This window comes from Lycium barbarum, chromosome 10, assembly GCF_019175385.1.
Source record: "Lycium barbarum isolate Lr01 chromosome 10, ASM1917538v2, whole genome shotgun sequence".
In the NCBI taxonomy this organism is placed as follows: domain Eukaryota; kingdom Viridiplantae; phylum Streptophyta; class Magnoliopsida; order Solanales; family Solanaceae; genus Lycium; species Lycium barbarum.
Genome location: NC_083346.1, coordinates 84,432,377 through 84,454,587, shown reverse-complemented (window position 1 = coordinate 84,454,587; position 22,211 = coordinate 84,432,377). Strand labels below are relative to the sequence as shown.

The following is a 22,211-nucleotide window of genomic DNA, read 5'->3' as shown; positions in this document are numbered from 1 at the left end:
TCTGGCCTAGTGTTATATGGGTGCATCTGTTTGAACCCGTTATGTTAAAGCCTTAAGTTGTTGTTGATAAGGAAATTTGCTTCATCTCAAATTCTCCCTCTTTAAACTTAACTGTGGATCTTTATCTATGCATTATCTTGGACTGTGGTATAAGATTGTAAAACCCCACTGAATACATGCTCCACTTTTTTCTTTGCTTCTATGAACATGTTTCATCTGATTAGTTAGTCCCTCTGTATATGTCCTTTGTGTATACACACCTTAGTTGTTCTTGAATTGATTCAGTTGTTGCCTAAAATGACCATACATGGGTTCCAATTGTAGCTTAGAATCACATGAGACCATAACATGATATATATGTACTGTGAATTTTAAACTTGGTTACCTTTAATGTGAAATGTGAGGTATTTTGCTCTTGTCTTGTTGTAACTCTCCTTTGGTGTTAAAAATAAAGTCTCATATAGTTTGAATGCCCACCCCAAGTATACAAAGGTATTTATATGTTGTATACTGCAAGCATAAAAAGTGTATATTCTGGTATACCCAATGTATATTAAACTGGTCTGCGTATCTTGATAAAATTCCTTCGTCAAATCTACTTTTCTTGGACTGTCAGGCTATTGTATGCTCTTGGATATACAAAAGTATACACCCTTATGTGTGCTTTGGTATACAAGGGGTGTACATCACGTATATATGTGGTATATCCTAGCATGAGAGTCATTTGTGCATTAACTGTTGGGCTGAGACCATGTTTTTCATTCATTTTTTTTTCTTGTGTGAATAATGGCCCATAATACTTGCCTCTTGTATGTGTTCGAATATTGGGCCTATTTGATATTTTTTCCTCATATTTTTTGGGCCTATTGTGGGTCTATAACTGTCACGACCCGTCTAGAGGGCCGTGACGAGCACCCGGTGCTAGCCCACTCGGGCACCCCTTAACTCACTTTTATGCTTACATCTAGGTGAGCCACACAATTAAACATATAAATCTGTTCGTTCATCATGCTAGTCCCATTGGATGACAAGGCCTTTATATAATGGTTGGCATCTATGCCACATCAACGTACATGAGCCGACAAGGCTATCAAAATGATATACAAAATTTGGGCCGACAAGGCCAGACATATCTAATCATATACAAGTGACTACGAGCCTCTAAGAAGAGTATAACATATCACATGAGCGGGATGGGACCCCGCTGTGCCCATGATTATGTACACAAAATAATAAGTACCCAAAAGCTATGGCTCCAAATGAAATGGAGCTCTGCTAGGTGGTCTCTGAGAATATCGCTATGGATCAAGCCTGTCTCCCTGTGCACCGGCGGGCATGACGCAGCGTCCACAAACAAAAGGACGTCAGTACGAAGAATGTACTGAGTATGTAAAGCATAGTCAATATCAATATAGAAGCATAGATAGCAACATAAGAAATAGCATAGGATGGGATATGGCAATATTGTCATCATATGCACTTACTTGCCTTTCATAGGAACTTTCCATTGCTAATACGTATTTGTGTACATACATCATTATTCATATTCCGTGATAGTACCCATACCATATTTGTGATCGTATTCGTATACATGCCCTTGTTCACATTCATATACATAGTCATATCACATTCGTACTCATATCATATACATAGCATTTCCATAGCATACCCGACCACGTAGGATCGGTGCTTCATACATACTTGGCCAACCAAGGCTCAAGGTTACTCATACTTGGCCCTACCAAGGCTTCAGGGTTACATCTACCTGGCCCTACCAAGGCGTCAGGGTTATCCGTACCCTCTGCAGAGGTGCGCGCGCGCTACGTAATCGTATACATACTTTTTACATATCATACCCGGCCTCATAAGCTCGGGGTTCTATAATAGTCGTACATATACATAATAGCTCATAAACATCTTTACTTTTAATCATCGTTATAATAATCGTCATCGTTATTATCATTAGAGTAATCATCAATAGCATTATCACTACTATCGTCATCCACCTCTTCTACCTTAATAGGCCTACTCGTAATACGAGAAACTTAGTACAATCGTAGCATATCAAGAATCGTGAGCTTACAAGCTCGGAAGATCAATTCATTTGGAAGACAACATACTCGTATAGAGGATTTAGATGTTCGGCCAAAGAACCATGCCTTATGAAAGAAGGGTTAGCCTTACATACCTTTCCGTCGCACTATTCTACACTTGCGCATTCCCCTCCAACGTTAGCGTTTCTACCTTCATTAAAGTCATACTATCATTAGAATCGATAATTAGCACACATGGCTAAAACTATGGGAAAATCGGACAACATTTCCTTCACATCATAATTCAACTCCCAAACGTCAACAATACATTCACAATATCATAACAATGGCCGTTAGTCATTCACATTATCCACATTCCTCAATTTACTTTCATTTGCCCATATCTATGGCTATAACACATGATTTCGTCCATTCACATACAATGTCTATTTCATGGTCTTTCAACATCATTTATAACCCATTCATGTCACAATATAACAACAATCATGATTCGATTCCAACTAATTCTCTAAATGGCACTATTCATCATTCATGACCCATTTTACCATATTATTCTACACTCCAAGTATTTCAACTTTCCAATATCTTAAACAACGTATAAACATCATGAATCTTACCTTAGATGTTGTAGGAACAAGCTTTAGTTGATAATACTCCACTTTGAGCAAAACCCTAGTTTATCTCCATTTGGATTTCTTGACCTTGGATGATCTTTGATGGTTTTCTTACTCTTGATTTACTTATTTTATGTTGTTGGTCACCAAATATCTTTGAATTCTTGTGGAATAAATGTAGAGAGATGTTTTAGAGAGAAGGGGTGTGATGTAGAAGTGAAATGAAATAAGCCTTGGTCCCCTTATTTAATGACTTGAAAATCTGATTTGAAGTGCACAGTGGTCGTAAACTTGGTTTACGGTCCATATTCCAGTTTACGGACTGTCCTTCATGGTCGTATTTAATCATAACAGAACCAGAAACTCAGGCTGAAACATGGTGATTTACGATCACGATTTACGGGCCGTAAACCAGTTTACGGTCCGTATTTTGGGTCGTATTTAACCATTTGATCAATTGGCAGAAAGTTGAAGTTTTGAAAGCCAAAATACGACATGGCAGTTTACGGACCGTATACCACTTTACGGTCCGTATTTCACTTTACGACCAACTGGCCAGAATGCAAGCCTGCAACTTTTCACATTTCCGAAACCTATAATTAGTCATTGTGGAGCATAACATATCTCTTATCGCAATTGCCTTTGGAATCTTATTTAGGGTCATCAAATGTCGTTTCTTACTCATGGAAACATCATAGCCTCGTGCTCATCACTAGGTCATTCACTTGCGTACCAACGGAAGATTTTCCGAGGTGTAACGTTCTTCCCCCCTTAAGAACATTCGTCCTCGAATGTTAAAGCCTTCGGAAATTCTATAAAAATTTCGCCAGAGTTTCCCCTTTAATATGGCACTACCATCCTGCCACAACAACCCATAATATCGATGCCTCACAGGGCCACAACACAATAGCATAAAAATTTTGGCCACACACGACCCAAAAAGCATAAAAGGAAAACATGCATACCTTATGATCTCGACGTCTCATCTTGGACTTCTTCTAAGGGCTGAAATAAATGCGGGTATCTGGATCGCATACTCTCTTCTACTTCCCATGTCATCTCTTCTCGTTTACTGCTTCTCCATAGAACCTTAACCGAGGCCACTTCTTTGTTTCTAAGCCTCCGTACTTGCCTATCTAATTTGGCAATGGGTACCTCTTCGTAAGATAGCTTTTCTGTCACTTGAACATCATTTACAGGGATGATCCTAGTGGGATCTCCAACACATTTTCGAAGCATCGAGACATGAAATACTGGATGGACTGACTCCAATTCTGGAGGTAGGTCTAACTCATAGGCCACTTTGCCTATCTTTCGTACAATTTCATATGGCCCAATATACCGGGGACTATGCTTCCCCTTTTTGCCAAATCTCATTACACCCTTCATAGGCGACACTTTCAAGAATACCCAATCTTTCACTTTGAACTCCAAGTCTCTTCGACGATTATCCGCATAGGACTTTTGACGACTTGGCTGCTAACAACCGATCTTGTATGAGCTTGACTTTCTCTATAGCTTGCTGGACCAGGTCCAGCCCTATCAATTTAGTCTCCCCTGTTTCAAACCACCCAATTGGGGATCTACACTTTCGCCCATATAAAGCTTCGTACGGTGCCATTTGAATACTAGAATGATAACTGTTATTGTAAGCAAACTCAATGAGTGGCAAATGGTCATCCCAGTTTCCTCCAAAATCTATCATGCATGCCCATAACATATCCTCAAGAGTCTGAATGGTGCGTTCAGCTTGCCCATCGGTCTGCGGATAAAAGGCCGTGCTAAGGCGCACTTGGGTCCCTAGACCCTCTTGGAAAGACTTCCAAAAGTTAGCCGTAAACTGAGTCCCTCTATCGGAGATAATAGATACCGGAACGCCATGGAGTCTCACTATCTCTTTAAGGTAAAGCCTTGCATAATCTTCTGCCACATAGGTCATTCTGACCGGTAAGAAATGAGCTGACTTTGTGAGTCTATCCACAATCACCCATATGGAATCATACTTACGTCGAGAACGGGGTAAACCTGAAATGAAGTCCATATTAATCACTTCCCACTTCCAAGTTGGGATTTCTATAGCTTGCAACAATCCACCCGGCTTTTGGTGCTCGATTTTCACTTGTTGACAATTTGGACATTGAGCTACGAATTCCGCTATATCTTTCTTCATTCCATTCCACCAGTGTATGGACTTAAGATCATGATACATTTTCGTCGCTCCGGAGTGAACAGAATAACGAGAACAATGAGCTTCTCTCAAAATCTGGTGGCGCAAACTTGCCACATCAGGGACACATAATCTGCCTCGGCATCGGAGAACTCCGTCTCCTGAAATATCAAATGATGACTCCTCTTTCTAAGGGAGTGTATCTCTGTACTGCATTAGCATGGGATCCTCATATTGTCGCTCCTTCACCTCTGCTACTAGCGACAAGACTACATAATTCTGAATAGTAGCTCCGCTGCTACCTGAGTCCACTACTCGGACTCCTAGGCTAGCTAACTGTTGGAGCTCACGGGCCATTTCTCTCTTCTCTGGTCGTACATCACATAGACTTCCCATCAATCTACGGCTAAGAGCATCAGCTACAACATTTGCCTTTCCAGGGTGATACAAAATATCGACATCATAATCCTTTAGCAGTTCCAACCATCGTCGTTGCCGCAAATTCAACTCTTTCTGCTTAAATATGTACTGGAGACTCTTATGATCTGTGTAGATATCCACATGGACACCATATAAATAATGTCTCCATATCTTTAACACATGAACCACTGCGGCCAATCCTAGATCATGGGTCGGATAACTCTTCTCATGTTTCCATAATTGCCTTGAAGCATACGCAACCACTTCACCATGTTGCATCAATACACAGCCTAGCCCAACACCTGAAGCATCACAATAAACAACATATCCTTCGAATCCCTCTGGGAGTGTCAAGACTGGGGCAGAAGTCAATCTATCCTTCAACTCTTGGAAACTACGTTCGCAAGCATCTGTCCATTGAAACTTAGCTGATTTCTGGGTCAACTTTGTGAGCGGTGAAGAAATAGAAGAAAAGCCTTCGACAAACCTCCTGTAATAACCTGCTAAGCCCAGAAAGCTACGAACCTCCGTAGGAGTTGTGGGCCTTGGCCAAGTCTTCACGGCCTCAATCATTTGACTATCCACTCGAATACCATCGGCTGCAACAATATGCCCCAGAAATGCAACTGAGTTCAACCAAAACTCGCATTTGGAAAACTTTGCAAACAACTCTCGAGTTCGAAGAACTCCAAGGACAGTGCGCAAATGATCCGCATGTTCTGCCTTGGATCTAGAATACACCAAGATATCATCAATAAATACGATCACAAATAAATCCAGGAAGGGCCTAAACACATTGTTCATCAAGTCCAAAAATACTGCCAATGCATTAGTTAGCCCAAATGACATCACCCGGAACTCAAAATGACCATATCATGTTCTGAAGGCTGTCTTAGGGATATCTTTATCCCTAACTCTCACTTGATGATACCCGGACCTCAAATCGATTTTTGAAAACCATTTGGCACCTTGCAATTGATCAAATAAATCATCAATCCTTGGGAGAGGATATTTATTCTTAATCGTCACCTTATTCAATTGCCTATAATCAATGCACATTCTCAAGGATCCATCTTTCTTTCGGACAAACCCACGGGGATGAACTAGGCCTAATAAAGTCTTTCTCAAGCAAGTCTTTCAATTGCTCTTTCAATTCTTTCAGTTCTGCGGGTGCCATTCTATATGGGGGAATAGATATAGGCTTAGTTCCTGGCAACACATCAATAGCAAAGTCAATCTCCCGCTCGGGAGGAAGGCCTGGAAGCTCTTCCGGGAACACATCCGGAAATTCATTTACTACGGGAACCGACTGAAGAGTTGGCGATTCAGCTTCTATATCTTGAACTCGTACTAGATGATAAATACAACCTTTTGTGATCATTTTCCTTGCCTTTAGGTAGGAAATAAACCTACCTTTTGGTGACACCGTATTCCCTTTTCCATTCTAAGACTGGTTCTCCCGGAAATTGGAAACGAACCATTTTCATTCTACAATCAACATTGGCATAGCAAGAAGCCAACCAATCCATGCCCATAATGACATCAAAATCTACCATTTCTAGCTCATGCAAGTCAATCATGGTACGACGATCACAAATCACAATCACACAATTTCTATATACTCGGCTAGTTATTACCGATTCACCCACGGGTGTAGACACCTCAAAAGGTTTGATCGACTCCGGCTCGACTCTAAATCGACCAGCAATATATGGAGTAACATATGAAAATGTGGAGCCCGAATCAATCAAAGCATATATATCATGAGAGAATACCGATAATATACCTGTGACCACGTTAGGAGAAGACTCAAGATCTTGGCGTCCAGCCAAAGCATAAATACGGTGCTGAAGACCGCTAGAACTGGGAGCTCTGCCTCTGCCTCTACCATGGTCGACTGGCGCATGTGAACCTGGCCCCGTAGGGCGTACAGATGCTGAAGATCCAGCTACCTACCCTGATGGCTGGGTCCTACCTCTACCATGTACTGAGGGGCAATCACGCATGATATGGCCTGGTCGGCCACATGAATAGCAAATATCTGAACCTGATCGGCGTTGAGCCCAATGCAACTTCCCACACTGGGAACATCGTGGCACGGGTGGCCTCTCCTGACCCGAATCACCTCGAAACTGGGACCCTGAAAAACTCGAACTCGGCCCTGAATAAGCAGATCTATCAAATCTCTGGCCTGAAAATCGTAGAGGTGCACTGGTCATAGAATAGCCTGAATACCTTGGAAACTGCTATCGGTGCCCACCTCTAAACTCGCTCATCGGACCCAAAGATCTAGCCCTCTTTTTATGTCCCCGATCTTGCTCACGTTCACTCCTCTACTGTTGTAAACTTTCTTCTAAGTTCTGAGCGTGGGCCTGAATGCGTGCAATATCCATACCGTCCTGAAGGGACGCAATCAAACACCTATCCATCAAATGTGGCCCTAGGCCTTTAACAAATCGGTGTACCCGGTCACCCATATCCGCTACCATGGCTGAAGCATACCTAGCCAAGAAGTTGAAGCAGAAACTGTACTCTAGAGCACTCATGCTACCTTGCCTCAAATTTAAGAATTTATCGGCTCTAGCTCGTCGGACTTCTGGAGGCATATAATGACGGAGAAAAGCATCAACAAACTCTTGCCATACCGGGGGAGGTGCATTGGCCCCCCGTGAAGCCATCCAAACTGTATACCATTGGATCGAGACATCTCTCAATCTATATGACGCTAGCTCCACCGACTCGGTGTTCGAAGCATGTATCAATCGAAGCGTCCTCAACATACCATTAATAAAATCCTGAGGGTCCTCCTCCGGCTTTGACCCAAAGAATTCCGGAGGGTTTAAAGTAATGAAGTCACGGGTCCTTGCACTAACAGCCCTATCACCTCGCCCTAAACTTTGCCTTTGAGTCTGGGCCGCAACCAATTGAGTCAGCAAATTAATGGCCTCTTTCACATCTTGGCTCGAAGCATCTGGTGGAGGAGCTGGAGGTGCTGGAGCTGGGGCTGAAGCTCCCTCACGCTCCTCAGTAATAGGCACTGTCTGGGAGGACTGAGATTGAGCCGCACTCTGGGACTCACTATCCTCTACTACCGGTGGCGGTGCTCTTTCAGCCCATTTTTCTACCACCGTCTTGCCCTTTTGGGCTGCTGTAGCCTTTCTCTTTTTGGGCATCTCTAAAATGCACAACACACGATTAAGGGACAAGAATTTCTTACATCATAGCTCTATCGCATGATTCTTATGAAGAAAGAAGGTCATTTATTCCTAAAATGTCCGCAGCTTCTTGTTTATAAGTGTGGCGCGCAACACACCCATAACCAAGACTCTACTAGACACGGCTCGTAGACACACCCTAGGACTGAACTGCTCTGATACCACTTTTGTCACGACCCGTCTAGAGGGCCGCGACGAGCACCCGGTGCTAGCCTACTCAGGCACCCCTTAACTCACTTTTATGCTTACATCTAGGTGAGCCACACAATTAAACATATAAATCTGTTCGTTCATCATGCTAGTCCCATTGGACAACAAGGCCTTTATATAATGGTTGGCATCTATGCCACATCAACGTACATGAGCCGACAAGGCTATCAAAATGATATACAAAATTTGGGCCGACAAGGACAGACATATCTAATCATATACAAGTGACTACGAGCCTCTAAGAAGAGTATAACATATCACATGAGTGGGACTGGACCCCGCTGTGCCCATGATTATGTACACAAAAGAATAAGTACCCAAAAGTTATGGCTCCGAATGAAATGGAGCTCTGCTAGGTGGTCTCTGAGAATACCGCTATGGATCAAGCCTGTCTCCCTGTGCACCTGCAGGCATGACGCAGCGTCCACAAACAAAAGGACGTCAGTACGAAGAATGTACTGAGTATATAAAGCATAGTCAATATCAATATAGAAGCATAGATAGCAACATAAGAAATAGCATAGGATGGGAGATGGCAATATTGTCGTCATATGCACTTACTTGCCTTTCATAGGAACTTTCCATTGCTAATACGTATTTGTGTACATACATCATTATCCGTATTCCATGATAGTACCCGTACCATATTTGTGCTCGTATTCGTATACATGCCCTTGTTCACATTCATATACATAATCATATCATATTCGTACTCATATCATATACATAGCATTTCCATAGCATACCCGACCACGTAGGATCAGTGTTTCATACATACTTGGCCAACCAAGGCTCAAGGTTACTCATACCTGGCCCTACCAAAGCTTCAGGGTTACATCTACCTGGCCCTACCAAGGCGTCAAGGTTATCCGTACCCTCTGCAGAGGTGTGCGCGCGTTATGTAATCGTATACATACTTATTTACATATCATACTCGGCCTCATAAGCTCGGGGTTCTATAATAGTCGTACATATACATAATAGCTCATAAACATCTTTACTTTTAATCATCGTTATAATAATCGTCATCGTTATTATCATTATAGTCATCATCAATAGCATTATCACTACTATCGTCATCCACCTCTTCTACCTTAATAGGCCTACTCGTAATACGAGAAACTTTGTACAATCATAACGTATCAAGAATCGTGAGCTTAAAAGCTCGGAAGATCAATTCATTTGGAAGACAACATACTCGTATAGAGGATTTAGATGTTTGGCCAAAGAACCATGTCTTATGAAAGAAGGGTTAGCCTTACATACCTTTCCGTCGCACTATTCTACACTTGCGCGTTCCCCTCCAACGTTAGCGTTTCTACCTTCATTAAAGTCATACTATCATTAGAATCGATAATTAGCACACATGGCTAAAACTAGGGGAAAATCGGACAACATTTCCTTCACATCATAATTCAACTCCCAAACGTCAACAATACATTCACAATATCATAACAATGGCCATTAGTCATTCACATTATCCACATTCCTCAATTTACTTTTATTTGCCCATATCTATGGCTATAACACATGATTTCGTCCATTCACATACAATGTCTATTTCATGGTCTTTCAACATCATTTATAACCCATTCATGTCACAATATAACAACAATCATGATTCTATTCCAACTAATTCTCTAAATGGCACTATTCATCATTCATGACCCATTTTACCATATTCTTCTACACTCTAAGTATTTCTACTCTCCAATATCTTAAACAACGTATAAACATCATGAATCTTACCTTATATTTTATAGGAACAAGCTTTAGTTGATAATACTCCACTTTGAGCAAAACCCTAGTTTATCGCCATTTGGATTTCTTGACCTTGGATGATCTTTGATAGTTTTCTTACTCTTGATTTACTTGTTTTATGTTGTTGGTCACCAAATATCTTTGAATTCTTGTGGAATAAATGTAGAGAGATGTTTTAGAGAGAAGGGGTGTGATGTAGAAGTGAAATGAAATAAGCCTTGGTCCCCTTATTTAATGACTTGAAAATCTGATTTGAAGTGCACAGTGGTCGTAAACTTGGTTTACGGTCCGTATTCCAGTTTACGGACCATCCTTCATGGTCGTATTTTATCATAACAGAACCAGAAACTCAGGCTGAAACATGGTGATTTACGATCACGGTTTACGGGCCGTAAACCACTTTACGGTCCGTATTTTGGGTCGTATTTAACCATTTGATCAATTGGCAGAAAGTTGAAGATTTGAAAGCCAAAATACGACATGGCAGTTTACGGACCGTATACCACTTTACGGTCCGTATTTCACTTTACGACCAACTGGCCAGAATGCAAGCCTGCAACTTTTCACATTTCCGAAACCTATAATTAGTCATTGTGGAGCATAACCTATCTCTCATCAAATGTCGTTTCTTACTCATGGAAACATCATACCCTCGTGCTCATCACTAGGTCATTCACTTGCGTACCAACGGATGATTTTCCGAGGTGTAACAATAACTGTCACACCCTGACAAGGGGCGTGACGGGCACCCGACCTTAATAGCCAAGTACCACCTGACATGGCATAATATAACCTTAATACAACAATCCTGATTGTAATCATTAGCATGTACATATAAGTGCACTGATACACAGAAAGCCCCAACACAAGGATAACATAACCTCTTTGTGAACGACTGTATACATAAGCTGGCCGACAAGGCCTCAACATGAACATCACAAAATATCATATAGCCGCCCAGGCTATAGCATGTTTATCATAAGTATAATGAAAACATGCATGACTCTGACACCCACTACACTGTCTATGAGCCTTTAAGAGTACGTACATCTGTCGTATACATAACATGTAGACTCGATATATACCCAACTAACAAGCCCGGCATAGTGATACTTGCTAATGTCCCGCTGAAGCTGGCGATCCTACTGAGAAGGTCCTTCTGCTCTGCCTGTTAGGACCTATAGCACGAAATGCAGCGCCCCAAAAAGTGGGACAGTCAGTACGGATAAAAATACTGAGTATGTAAGGCAGGGAAGTAATGACATCAGTAAAATATGAATGTAAACATGGGAGAATAGTGATAACTGGTAACCTGTGACATTTTAAACCATACAATATGTCTTGCATGAGAAAATCATTTTTCATATACAAGTAAATATACATAAGATATATATAAATATAACGTGCCCGGCCCTAGTGGGACTCGGTATGAAGCGTACCCGGCCCTTTCGGGACTCGTTGTGAAACGTACCCGGCCTTTTCAGGACTCGGTGTGTATATAATCATCATCATATCATCATTCTCCCCGCGTCCAGGAAAACATCATTATATTATAACGTACCCGGCTCTAATGGGACTCGGTGTGAATACCCAACTGATCAGTGGTTGCACATCCACGTGCCGTACCCGGCCGACTAACGCGCTGCTCGGTGGAGTAAAATAGTGTATACATACATATATATATATATATATATATATATATATATATATATATATATATATATATATATATACATGAGGGGTCAAAGAAGTGACATTGGGCCTTTTGGAGTGACGTAAGGTCGTTATACCTCCGAATATATTATGGGACACATATTGAGGACAAGGAATGACTCAAATGATAATACTCACATTAACATCATAAGGACCTTTCATAAAGTCTACGGACGGTTTAATAGGAGTCAATGAACGACTTAGCTGGGGATGTTTACTTAATTTCGTAAAATATCGGAAATTCTGTAAAAATAGAGATTTTCGGAAAAAAATATGCATCTTTCATAAAATATATGTACTTCTCATAAAATATGTATTTTTCGTAAAATATGTATATATCGTAAAATGTAGGAAATCCGGAATAGACTATAATGGATTGATAATTGCCCAGTTTTTTCCAAAGCTTTGACATCTTACTTTCTCCAACCCGCTTGACCCCGGAAACTTTAGTTATTCTCTTATTACTCGTTAGAAGTCTTTCTTAGCCTTATAAGAGTTCCATGGCCTCTCCGGGCTCACTTTCGTTTAGTAATGGTACTAACGATATGAAATTCTTCCAAGGTGTAACACCCGTTTGTCATGACTTATATCCCGTGTATGCCCACGATGTTAACCCTCCATAAGCTCCTTCTCCAAAAATACGCCATAAGTACAGAACGTCCTTAGCTCCTGGGAGGGCGAGGTGTAACAATAACCTTATAGTTTGTTCAAACGATCATCTATGCATCCTTTCGTGTATATTTTAAGTATACAACAATGTTTTTCTTTCCTTTAAGTGTGTATAAGTATTATTTATGCTAATTGTCTTGTTAAATAGTTAAATAAGTATCGATATATCGTAACTCACATTTTCTTTTTCCCCTTTGCATGAATACTCCTTCGTGTGGGCCCAATTGAGCTCAACCTGCATTAGCGTCGTTTCTGTTGGGACTCAGCTTCATCGAGTCCAAACGCATAAATGAAGGCCCAACCATGGGTGAAAATGGTCCACATTTCAACTGGTGGACTTGGTAAACCCACCAACCCATTATTGCCTTTATATATGTCTATATTGTGTTGTATGTGTAAATACTTGTATATTATTGAAACACTTAATTAGAACCTAGATGAAATAGGACTAGGCAAACGATGCTAATATCATTAGAACAAATAGGAAACCCGACATATTTAAGTTGGACCCAATAAAAAAAGATAAAGGAATACTTATTTTATAAAATGAAGAACAAGCTGAAAATGTTTTCTTTTTGCAAAACGGAAATAAAATAGCTCTCTATTGCCTTTGGAAGAACCAACTTTCAAACTTATGACTCTTTAATACAAAAGAATTTGGAGAAGTTTCATTCAAAGAAAAGGTTTTATTTGAAAGAAGATGCAAAAAAATGGTTTAAATTGCTTCAAAAACAGTTTTGGGCCTTGGAGTTTTGGATAAGGATTTAGACCAAGAAATAAGGTTGACCTATACTTTTAAAAGAGAAAAAATTACATAACTTTCCTTTAAAGGGTTTATTTTTACAAAAGAGTATAAATCTTGTATCGTTTTATTGGAATCATAGTTAATTAAACAGGACATTTGAACATTTTCTCCAAAACTTACCCGGATAAATGGAATTATACCATTTTGGACTAAATTAAGTAGAACTCTACTTAAAGTGAAACCTTAAGTGTGTTTTCGTCCGGAAAGTGAGATAAGACTATTTTAATCCTTTTTATACTCCCACACTTGGCAAATAAAAGGACCTTGTTTATAAAACCGTCTTTTTCTTATATGCAATGACAAAACAAACGTGAGATTTATACATACACTCTTAAACACAATTTTAAGCAAGTATGTACCTAAGCCACATTTTTAAAACCTCTAGGTCAACCACATTTTGCAGATTCTTAATACTGGGGTGTCTAACACCTTCACCGGGGAATCACTTGAATCCTTATCCGAACTCTGCTACTAAAAAGGTTTTCATAAATAACCTTAAAATTGATTTTCTAATTTTCATAAATTAATTAGATGGCGACTTTAAAAATAAATCCAAAATAGAGGCCAAATTATGAAATAGCTTTTATGCCTGCGTAAAAGTGAACCGTAACACACCTTAATTTCATTATTAATTGAAATGCAATTAAATAATAATCAGTGTTCAGTTACAAAATTTCGTTTTACCCTTACCTTCTTTGTTTGAAAGAAGCACTTTCTCCATTTTTTTTCGTGGAGGTAAGTTAATACAATCAGAATTCTCTTTAACAGTATGCTCATATAACAACACCTCTTTATAATAGCAAAGTTTTTCTCAGAATCGATTTTATGTTATATTTTACCTCCCAATATCCATATATATAACAGTACTCACATTGTAAAATTACCCCTCTATAATAGCTATTTTATTTTTTTGGTAATATAATGATTAATCATCTTTATAGAAATAAAATCTCTAAGATTACCAATAATAGGTCTTGAGATTTTCACCAAATATTTAAATGTGTTAATACACCATTTATGACAAAGAGTATAATATGAATACATAATCCATCATTAAAAGATTTTCTTCGCTATACAAAGTGTGATTAAGCTTAGAATTTGACAATTAAAAATTAAATATTAGATTTTATGCATCTGTTTTTTCCTATAACAGCGAAATATTATTTAAATATCAATACTGTTATAGGTGTATTTGCTATAACAGCAAAAAAAAAAAAAAAAAATTGAACCCAGCAATGATGTAATAGAAAGATTTGACTGCATTGCTCAATAGTATTTTATCGTCGTATGTCGTAAACAAATTGAGTCACCGAATGATGTGATTAGACTATGCGGTATAAAAGCTTTATTATGAAGTGTTAAAAAATGTTTTTTTATAAGTTTTGATCACCATCAGGTGGTTTGAATAGTATATTGAGTATTTCTCAAGTACTTAAGCTCCATTTTATGATGTCACTTTGCTGGTGTAGATTAGCGCAAGACGATTTGCGTGTGAGTTAGGATCCTGCTTCATCCTTTATTTTGTTGAGCTCACTTTTGAATCATATGAGCATGTCAGATATTTCTATTCTTTGATATAGTTTGGGTTAACCGTAACTTTTTATATTTTATTTGTAATATCATAGAGGTTCCATAGATTAAGCTTGAGTTGTATTTTGGGTAATGAGTACTGTTGAAATTAATGTCTTTTGATGATTAACAAATACATGTACTTTGTGAAGGAAGTATTGCTAAGAAATAGGTCCTCATTGCGACTATAAAAGATGCATTGGTGTTAATATCTTGTATAGATATTATTGTTACACTTGTATATTTTCAGTACTATTTGTACAATATATTATAAGATATTCCGTGAGATAGTTTTGGAAAATATGCAGAAAAATACATTCCTCTATGACCTGTACATTTTGTACAAATATATTGTAAGATATTTACAAGATTCTTTCATGGTGTACTTGAATTGAAAAAGCATTCCAAGTGAAGGATCCAAAACTGCTCCGTAATCGCCTCGGTCGTTGTTTGACCTCAATCGGTGAATTGATTAACATCTGAAATTTTTGAAAGTGCTGAAATCGTTGGTTTTGGCAGCTGGTCTAAATTTGTTTCTTTAGTAAAATCTGAAATCAATAAGGAATTGTCGTCTAAATCTATTATGATTTATATATTGCTAAAGAAACGTTGTCAACACTAGCTTAGACATTTGGGTGACGCGAAGTGAGAAAATCATTTGACTTCACCATTTTCAGATCTGAAATATGGTTATCCTAACGTTGTTTAATTCTTGCGGAAACTCAGCTACTTGAGTTTATATTCATGAATAAATACCGCTTTGTAAGTGATGAAAATTTCAACCCCGCCACTGTTTCGGTTTTTGAGGAAGCTTGATTCACAAATTCATTTTTTGATCTGGAGGCGATTAACCTAAAGAAAGATTGAGATTGAGAGAGAGTTGGAAAAATTAGGAGGGGTGAGGTTACCAAATTTGGAGCCTAAAATCAAAGGATACTCATTCCCATACATAAAAATAACAGTAATGGAAAGAACAAATAAAAGGTCGGGCATGCCAAATTCATGTTGAAGCAAGACTTGACCAATCTACCAAACTAAAATTCAATCTTAAATGCAGATATAAGAGCATCAAAACATCAATAAAAATTAGCCAGTAAAGAGAATGAAATGAAATCACACTGAAGCATTACCGGTAGAGGGTTAGAGCAAATGCTCATTCCACTCTCACAAAAGTAGCATGTAGCAAGAATCCTGGCATCAATCAACGTACCAAGTTGATCATAACCAATTTCGGTAGACAAGTAATAATCAGATCAGAATTAGCAGACACTGCAGAATCCTTCAACAAAAGCCACCATTTAAGTGATCAAACATAAGGTGTTAAGACAGGTTTCACAATTCACAAACATATAAAACCCCTCAAAAGTATATGAATAGCATCTGTTGTGCAACATTAGTTGTAGACTAATTAGTTCAAAGGCATTTGTTTGTGTTTCCGGGAGATCGTTTCTTTAGCATCATCAGAACACATGGTCAGACCAGGATTAAAAAAGTTTGTGCAGCGCGCAAGCCGTTTTTCTAGCAGCTATTTTTTTAAGTTTATCAGCAATCTAAAGCTACTATGGTATCTGAATACTATAAGAATTTGAGTCACATGGGGCCACTGCTATCGACCTGATCAGATTGCTTTGGGGAGTACTTCTCCATTAGCTTAGCAAGTTCAAGGTCGAATTTCTTCTCAAGTTCAACCTCCTCTTCCCAGTATTTGCGTCTCAATGCAGCTACCCTATCTTCATGTGTTCGCATTAGATTCTCCCTCTCTTCCACGAACTCGTCCATTTCCCTATCTTGAAGATCGATAAATTTTGCAACTTTTTCTGCCCTGAAATGCAAATGACAAATGATTTATAAGGAAAATCCTTTTTTTTTGTTCTTTAGAAAATCATGTAAGTCAACCTAGTGTAGTGAACCTACATTCTCCAAGAGAATGGGGATACAAGTGGCATGGAGAAACCCCCAAAAAAAAGCATCAATTTCATAGATAAACTATGTCAGAAGGCATAATATCAGGTCTGAGATTTCCCTTGAAACAAATGTAGAGAGATCAAGAAACTAAGCAACTATAATAAAGCTGAAGTGGTGCTGGATGGAGAATCGGCTGACTTTTTGTTCTGGTATTAGGAGAAAATACTTTAGTTTTGTTTCTTCACAAAACAAATGGGAGTGTTTTGGATTTGGTTTTGGTTTTGGGGATCTTTGGGTTTGTCTTCTGGAAAAATAACAGTAAAGCTCTACAACAATATTTATAAGGGTAAGTTATTTTCTGAACAGGTAAAATGGTAGCTTTCATTGGGGTAAAATGATAGATTAAAACCAACTAGGACCAAAAGCAGTATTTTCGAATAAGAAAAGAATTTATACTGAAGAAAAATTAGAAAAAACTCAAGTAATTCCGAGATGAAATAATCTAGACGCAAAATTGTAATTGCCGAAGTTAAAATGGGGCCCAAAAAAAGACAGCTTTTGTTCTCTGTGACAAATTTTTCATGCTGCGAAAACCAAATGGATCGTAACGAACTTCTTCTCTCTAAGAGTGAGCAGGGGATTAACAAGATTTAATTTGTCTGATTCAGTTGCAAATGTAGTAAAGCAAAGGCAAACTACAGGCACCAAAATGAAGCCTTCAAAAGAAATCTTACCTAACCGAGGAAGTATTTGCATTAGATTGTTTGACCATCTCACGCTGTTCCTGCTGTATCTTTTCAAACTTGTCCTCCTCAGCATTCCTGGCATCATGAATTACTTTGAGCTGATCCTTGAAAAACTGCTCTTGAAACTCCATCTACAGAAAGTATAACCCACATGAATCAGATTGTATGTAGAATAGAGGACACATTCTAGCACAAGGAAAAGCATGCCCAGAAAAGAGAACAAATGACATGAAAAAACAAACAAAAGTTATACGATTGACTTGTATGAATAATTGAATGTCAAGCAAGACAAAGTTGTCCTAGTAACAATTTTAGAACGTCATATGCAGCTACTGACAGACAGAAGACAGTTTAATCATTGACATGTAACGTTTCAGAATTAGTAGTAGCCACATGTGATTTTCTTACATACCTCTTCCTTGATCTGTTCATGGTGCATCTTTGTTTTCAATCTGACAATCTTGTTCTCTTCCAATGTCTGACGGTGCTTTTCACTCACCAGACTGAGAGACTCTTCAAGAGCTTTAGCCTGCATTTGGTGTTTAGCAGCTTTGTTCTTGAACCAAATTAGTTGTTGATTATCTTCCCTCATCTGCTTGGCTGGATTCCAAACAGTTTCCTTATATGACCTCATCTCAAACTTCAACCTCGATTTCCCTACAAAATCACACAAACTTTAATATTTGATAAATACAGGGTAAGAGTTTGCTCAGAGAGAAAATAATCAACAAATAAATACCAGCTGAATGCTGGTTAAAGCTATCTATGTCTCTTTTATCAGCCATGTAACCATAAAGCAGACGGTTCCCCCCACGATAAAAGGGAACTGAACAGCGATCCCATGCATCTCTATCTCTTCCAATTTCCGAAAAATGCTCACTGAGACGCTCAGCCTCAATGTGTCCCACGGCAGAGGCCTCAAAAATCAACACACTCATGCCACGATGGCCTTGTGGACCGTATGAATGTCGAGCCTTGACAGCAGCATAAGAGCTAAAATATTCAAGCAGCTCCTGATTTCCCATTCCAATCCACTGAGAATAGAAGTATTAGACATCCATCCAATTTTTAAGTATACCAAACAAATAAATAAATCATCACTCAGTCTAACCTTGTCATTGTCATCTTTATCAAGCCTCGTGTTCATGATAATCACCATTGGTGGCCACACTATGTCCTTATCTTTAAATTCAATGCCATCCCATCTTCCATACACTTCACCTGGAGGTATAACGGAAGTACCTCTCTGACGGAGCTCTTCCTCCAAAAGTTGAGCAAGTTCTCTGTGTATTTTGACCCTTATTCCTTTGGTTTTTGCATGGGTAGTCAATGATTGCAACCCTGTAAACCACTCAATTGCACCTGGACCACCTTTGCATGCAGGGCAGTGCCACTGTCGTTCAGGATCATTAATCTCAGTAACACTCAAACTGTCAAGAGATTCAAAAAGCTGTTTGAACCAGGGATTTTTTTTGCGCGTCTCATAACTCATTTCAGCCACATCTGAATCAAACTCATCACTATGAAGGTCATCATCACTTTCATCAAGAAAATCCAATTCATTATCCTCATGTTCTTCACTGGCCTTATCATCATCAGCAGCAGGAACAGGGGCTTGGTTCTCCTTGGGATGTGCTGAGGCAGCAGCTCTAGCAGACCAATCCCAACCATTCTTCAGAGCAGGAGGAACAGCAGCAGGTGATGCATCATACAGCTGCTGCCTTACAGGTTTTCGAGGATCATTAGATGTAGACGGCCAGTTATTCCTAGAACCCCCTCGTCCATTGTTACGCTTCTGAACAACATCTGGATGACCCCTATTCTGCTGGTTTCCCCAAGCTGCTTTTGCACTTGGATTCTGAGGAACCCGTTGCTTCCCAGCACTCTTGTTCTTGGGCTTCCTTGCATACACTTCCCATCCCTCATTTTGTTCAGAGTTCAACCCCATATCTCCAACACCTACATTTATCTCGTCAACTGTTGGTGTAGAGATACCTTTCTGCTTTGCTGATGAATTGCTCGAACTCATCTTTGGATCAAGCTGTTAGCTGGAGATAAAAACATATGGTTAATGTACTCATTCAGAACAAATATACACTTGGTAGGTGACAGGTTATATATTCTAAATCATTCCAATACACATAGATACCAGCCTATATAAATTAAACTGCTAGTAATAGACAGCAGAGAAAATAGCAATTAGCAAATCTAAAATCAGCATTCCTCAAAGACCAACAGCAATCAGAAGACAATCAAGGGAAATAAAAGAAAATGCAGGTATACTTCGAGAGCACAAACCCCAAAACGTACTGTGTACTACAGATATTAGAAAGAACATGAAGGTACACTTGGAGAGATAAACCCAAACATAATGTGAACATTTTATAGCAACTCTAGAGATCAAAGTTTGTACTCTGAGATTTCTTAAACGGAAGAGGGCAACTGGATAATAAATTTGTAACCTAGATAGATTATTGCCACCTCTAGGAGGTGAGCACACAAAAAAGGAACTGCTAATCATGAGCCACAAAGGGCAATGAAAACCAAATGCAAGTCCACAAAAGACATTCTATCATACACCAATTCAATGAAAATCTAAAACAAACAATGAGATATTAGCCACTTATTTTCAAAGATCCCACATCTCGGGATGGGCTGCTTAAAACATTGGAACACCAAATGAATCAGTGTTCTTCACAAATTAAATTAACCATCTACTTTCCACAATTATTCTTTCTTTTTTTTTTTTTTTTTTTTTTGGAATTGAAAAGCAAAACAATTATTCTTTTTTTATCAAAAACTTTCCACAATTATTCTTGCTCCCAAAGTCCTAAAATAGTTGCGACATTTCGCTTCCCCGATATAAATATAATTAGTTTATACATATCCGAAATCTTAAAAAAAGAAAAAACCATATCCAGTTTAGTTCCCAAAATTGGCCAAAACCCTTGTATCAAAAGAAACATATACATACTACCCTTCCTTTAAAACGGAGGGTACTAAAAAGGAAAACCATTTAGTGACTGAAATTCCAAGAGGAACTCAAAACCCATAAATACGATAACACACCAACTCCATCTTTAGGGTTTTTCGGCAGAAAAATGTAAAGAAAGTGAAAGGCATTAATATCATAAGGGCATCAACATCACATAAGCACGAATAACCAGAAGAAAAAAAAAAGGAAATACAAAGAACATCGACAAGTCGGTCTCAAAATGCAGTAAAAAAATAGCATAAAATGAGTAAAAGGGGTTTAGGGTTTTGGTAGAGAAAGAGGGAGGACCTACAACAGGGGTTCGCCAAAGAAAATGATCGCCTGCGGTAGAATGACTGGACTTAGGTGGTCTTTGAGTGAGAGAGGAAATGGACAAGTTTACCGTGTCTACTCAGTGTCAAAGAAATACTAGTGGCAGTGTGGGGGTTGGCGGGGCGGGGGGCGGGGGCGGGGTACGGGGTGTAGAAGGTACAGCTGTGTTGTGTTTGGCATGAAGAAATATTTTTTAATATTTTCATCTGTCAAAAAAATTTGAAAATACTTTTTTTACCTTCAAAATATTTTTCTACTTTCTTAGTAGGCGTTTGGTAATAGAAACCAAATATTTTTTACTTTATGTGGAATTTTTGAAGTTGCAATTGTATTTGGTTATAGTTTTGCAAAAAATATTTGGTTGTTTGAATGTAGTTAATGTGAGAAAAAAAAAAGTGAAAATAGGGTTTTAGGTGTTTTCCAAATTACAAATACAATTTTAAGTTGTATTTGAAAATTTCATGGTCAAATGCTGATTTTTAAATAAAGTGAAAACAATTACAGAAAAAAATGAAAATTGTCATGGTCAAACGGGTCTTTAGTGAAAATAGGAAAAAAAATCATGTTACACCTTGAAAACTTTGCGTTGTTCGCATTATGAATAGACTAACATAAGTCTAGGGTTTACATGAAGTCCCTATAAGTTTAAGAAGGATGTTTGATAATTTTAAGAGTATACCTTAAGATTCCAAAGGCATTTGGGGCAAAGGAAGTGAGTTCGTCGGAGAAAGTTAAGGTTGAGCCATGCTTGGGAAAATTTTGCATCATTTGAGTTATGCATTGCTTAGCATCACTTTGAGGAAGAGATATAGAGCCCCTTAGATGGTTAATGAAGTTTTATACAAGTGCCAAGAAGGTTCCATGAGGATTCGAGGTCAAACGAATCAAAGAGAACGCGATTACGCGAAATCGGGAAGAAAGGGGCAGTGTGCGCCCGCACACTGTGCGCCAACTCCCTATTTTGGGAGTGCTCACTGTCCAGCACCGCCCCTAAGTGGTGGGGAGAGTGTGCGGCCGCACACTTAGTGTGTAAGGTCGCATACTCTCCGCCAACTT

General features: G+C 38.9%; 1 protein-coding gene across 2 annotated transcripts; it reads right to left on the bottom strand.

Moving 5' to 3' along the window:
• Positions 1–16,477: 16,477 nt before the first annotated feature.
• LOC132613611 (protein SUPPRESSOR OF GENE SILENCING 3) lies at positions 16,478–21,281 on the bottom strand. Of its 2 annotated transcripts, none has more exons than XM_060327705.1 (6): positions 21,132–21,281; positions 18,960–19,896; positions 18,588–18,882; positions 18,261–18,505; positions 17,837–17,979; positions 16,478–17,019 (listed from the first exon to the last, which is right to left on the bottom strand). In XM_060327705.1, exons 2-6 carry the CDS (start codon positions 19,875–19,877, stop codon positions 16,788–16,790), a joined length of 1,833 nt encoding a protein of 610 aa, XP_060183688.1. In that variant the 5' UTR covers positions 19,878–19,896; positions 21,132–21,281; the 3' UTR covers positions 16,478–16,787. The 2 variants fall into 2 exon arrangements, with proteins under 2 accessions (XP_060183688.1, XP_060183689.1); XM_060327706.1 differs by having other exon boundaries at positions 21,136–21,281.
• Between the last annotated feature and the right edge of the window lie 930 nt (positions 21,282–22,211).

Bases quoted from the DNA above. Each gene is read 5' to 3' on its own strand.
- LOC132613611 (XM_060327705.1), bottom strand. From the start codon at position 19,877: ATGAGTTCGAGCAATTCATCAGCAAAGCAGAAAGGTATCTCTACACCA. The intron at 18,883-18,959 runs GTTAGACTGAGT...TTCTATTCTCAG, and splicing joins ATAAAGATGACAATGACAAG to TGGATTGGAATGGGAAATCA. The intron at 18,506-18,587 runs GTATTTATTTGT...GTGATTTTGTAG, and splicing joins CTTTAACCAGCATTCAGCTG to GGAAATCGAGGTTGAAGTTT.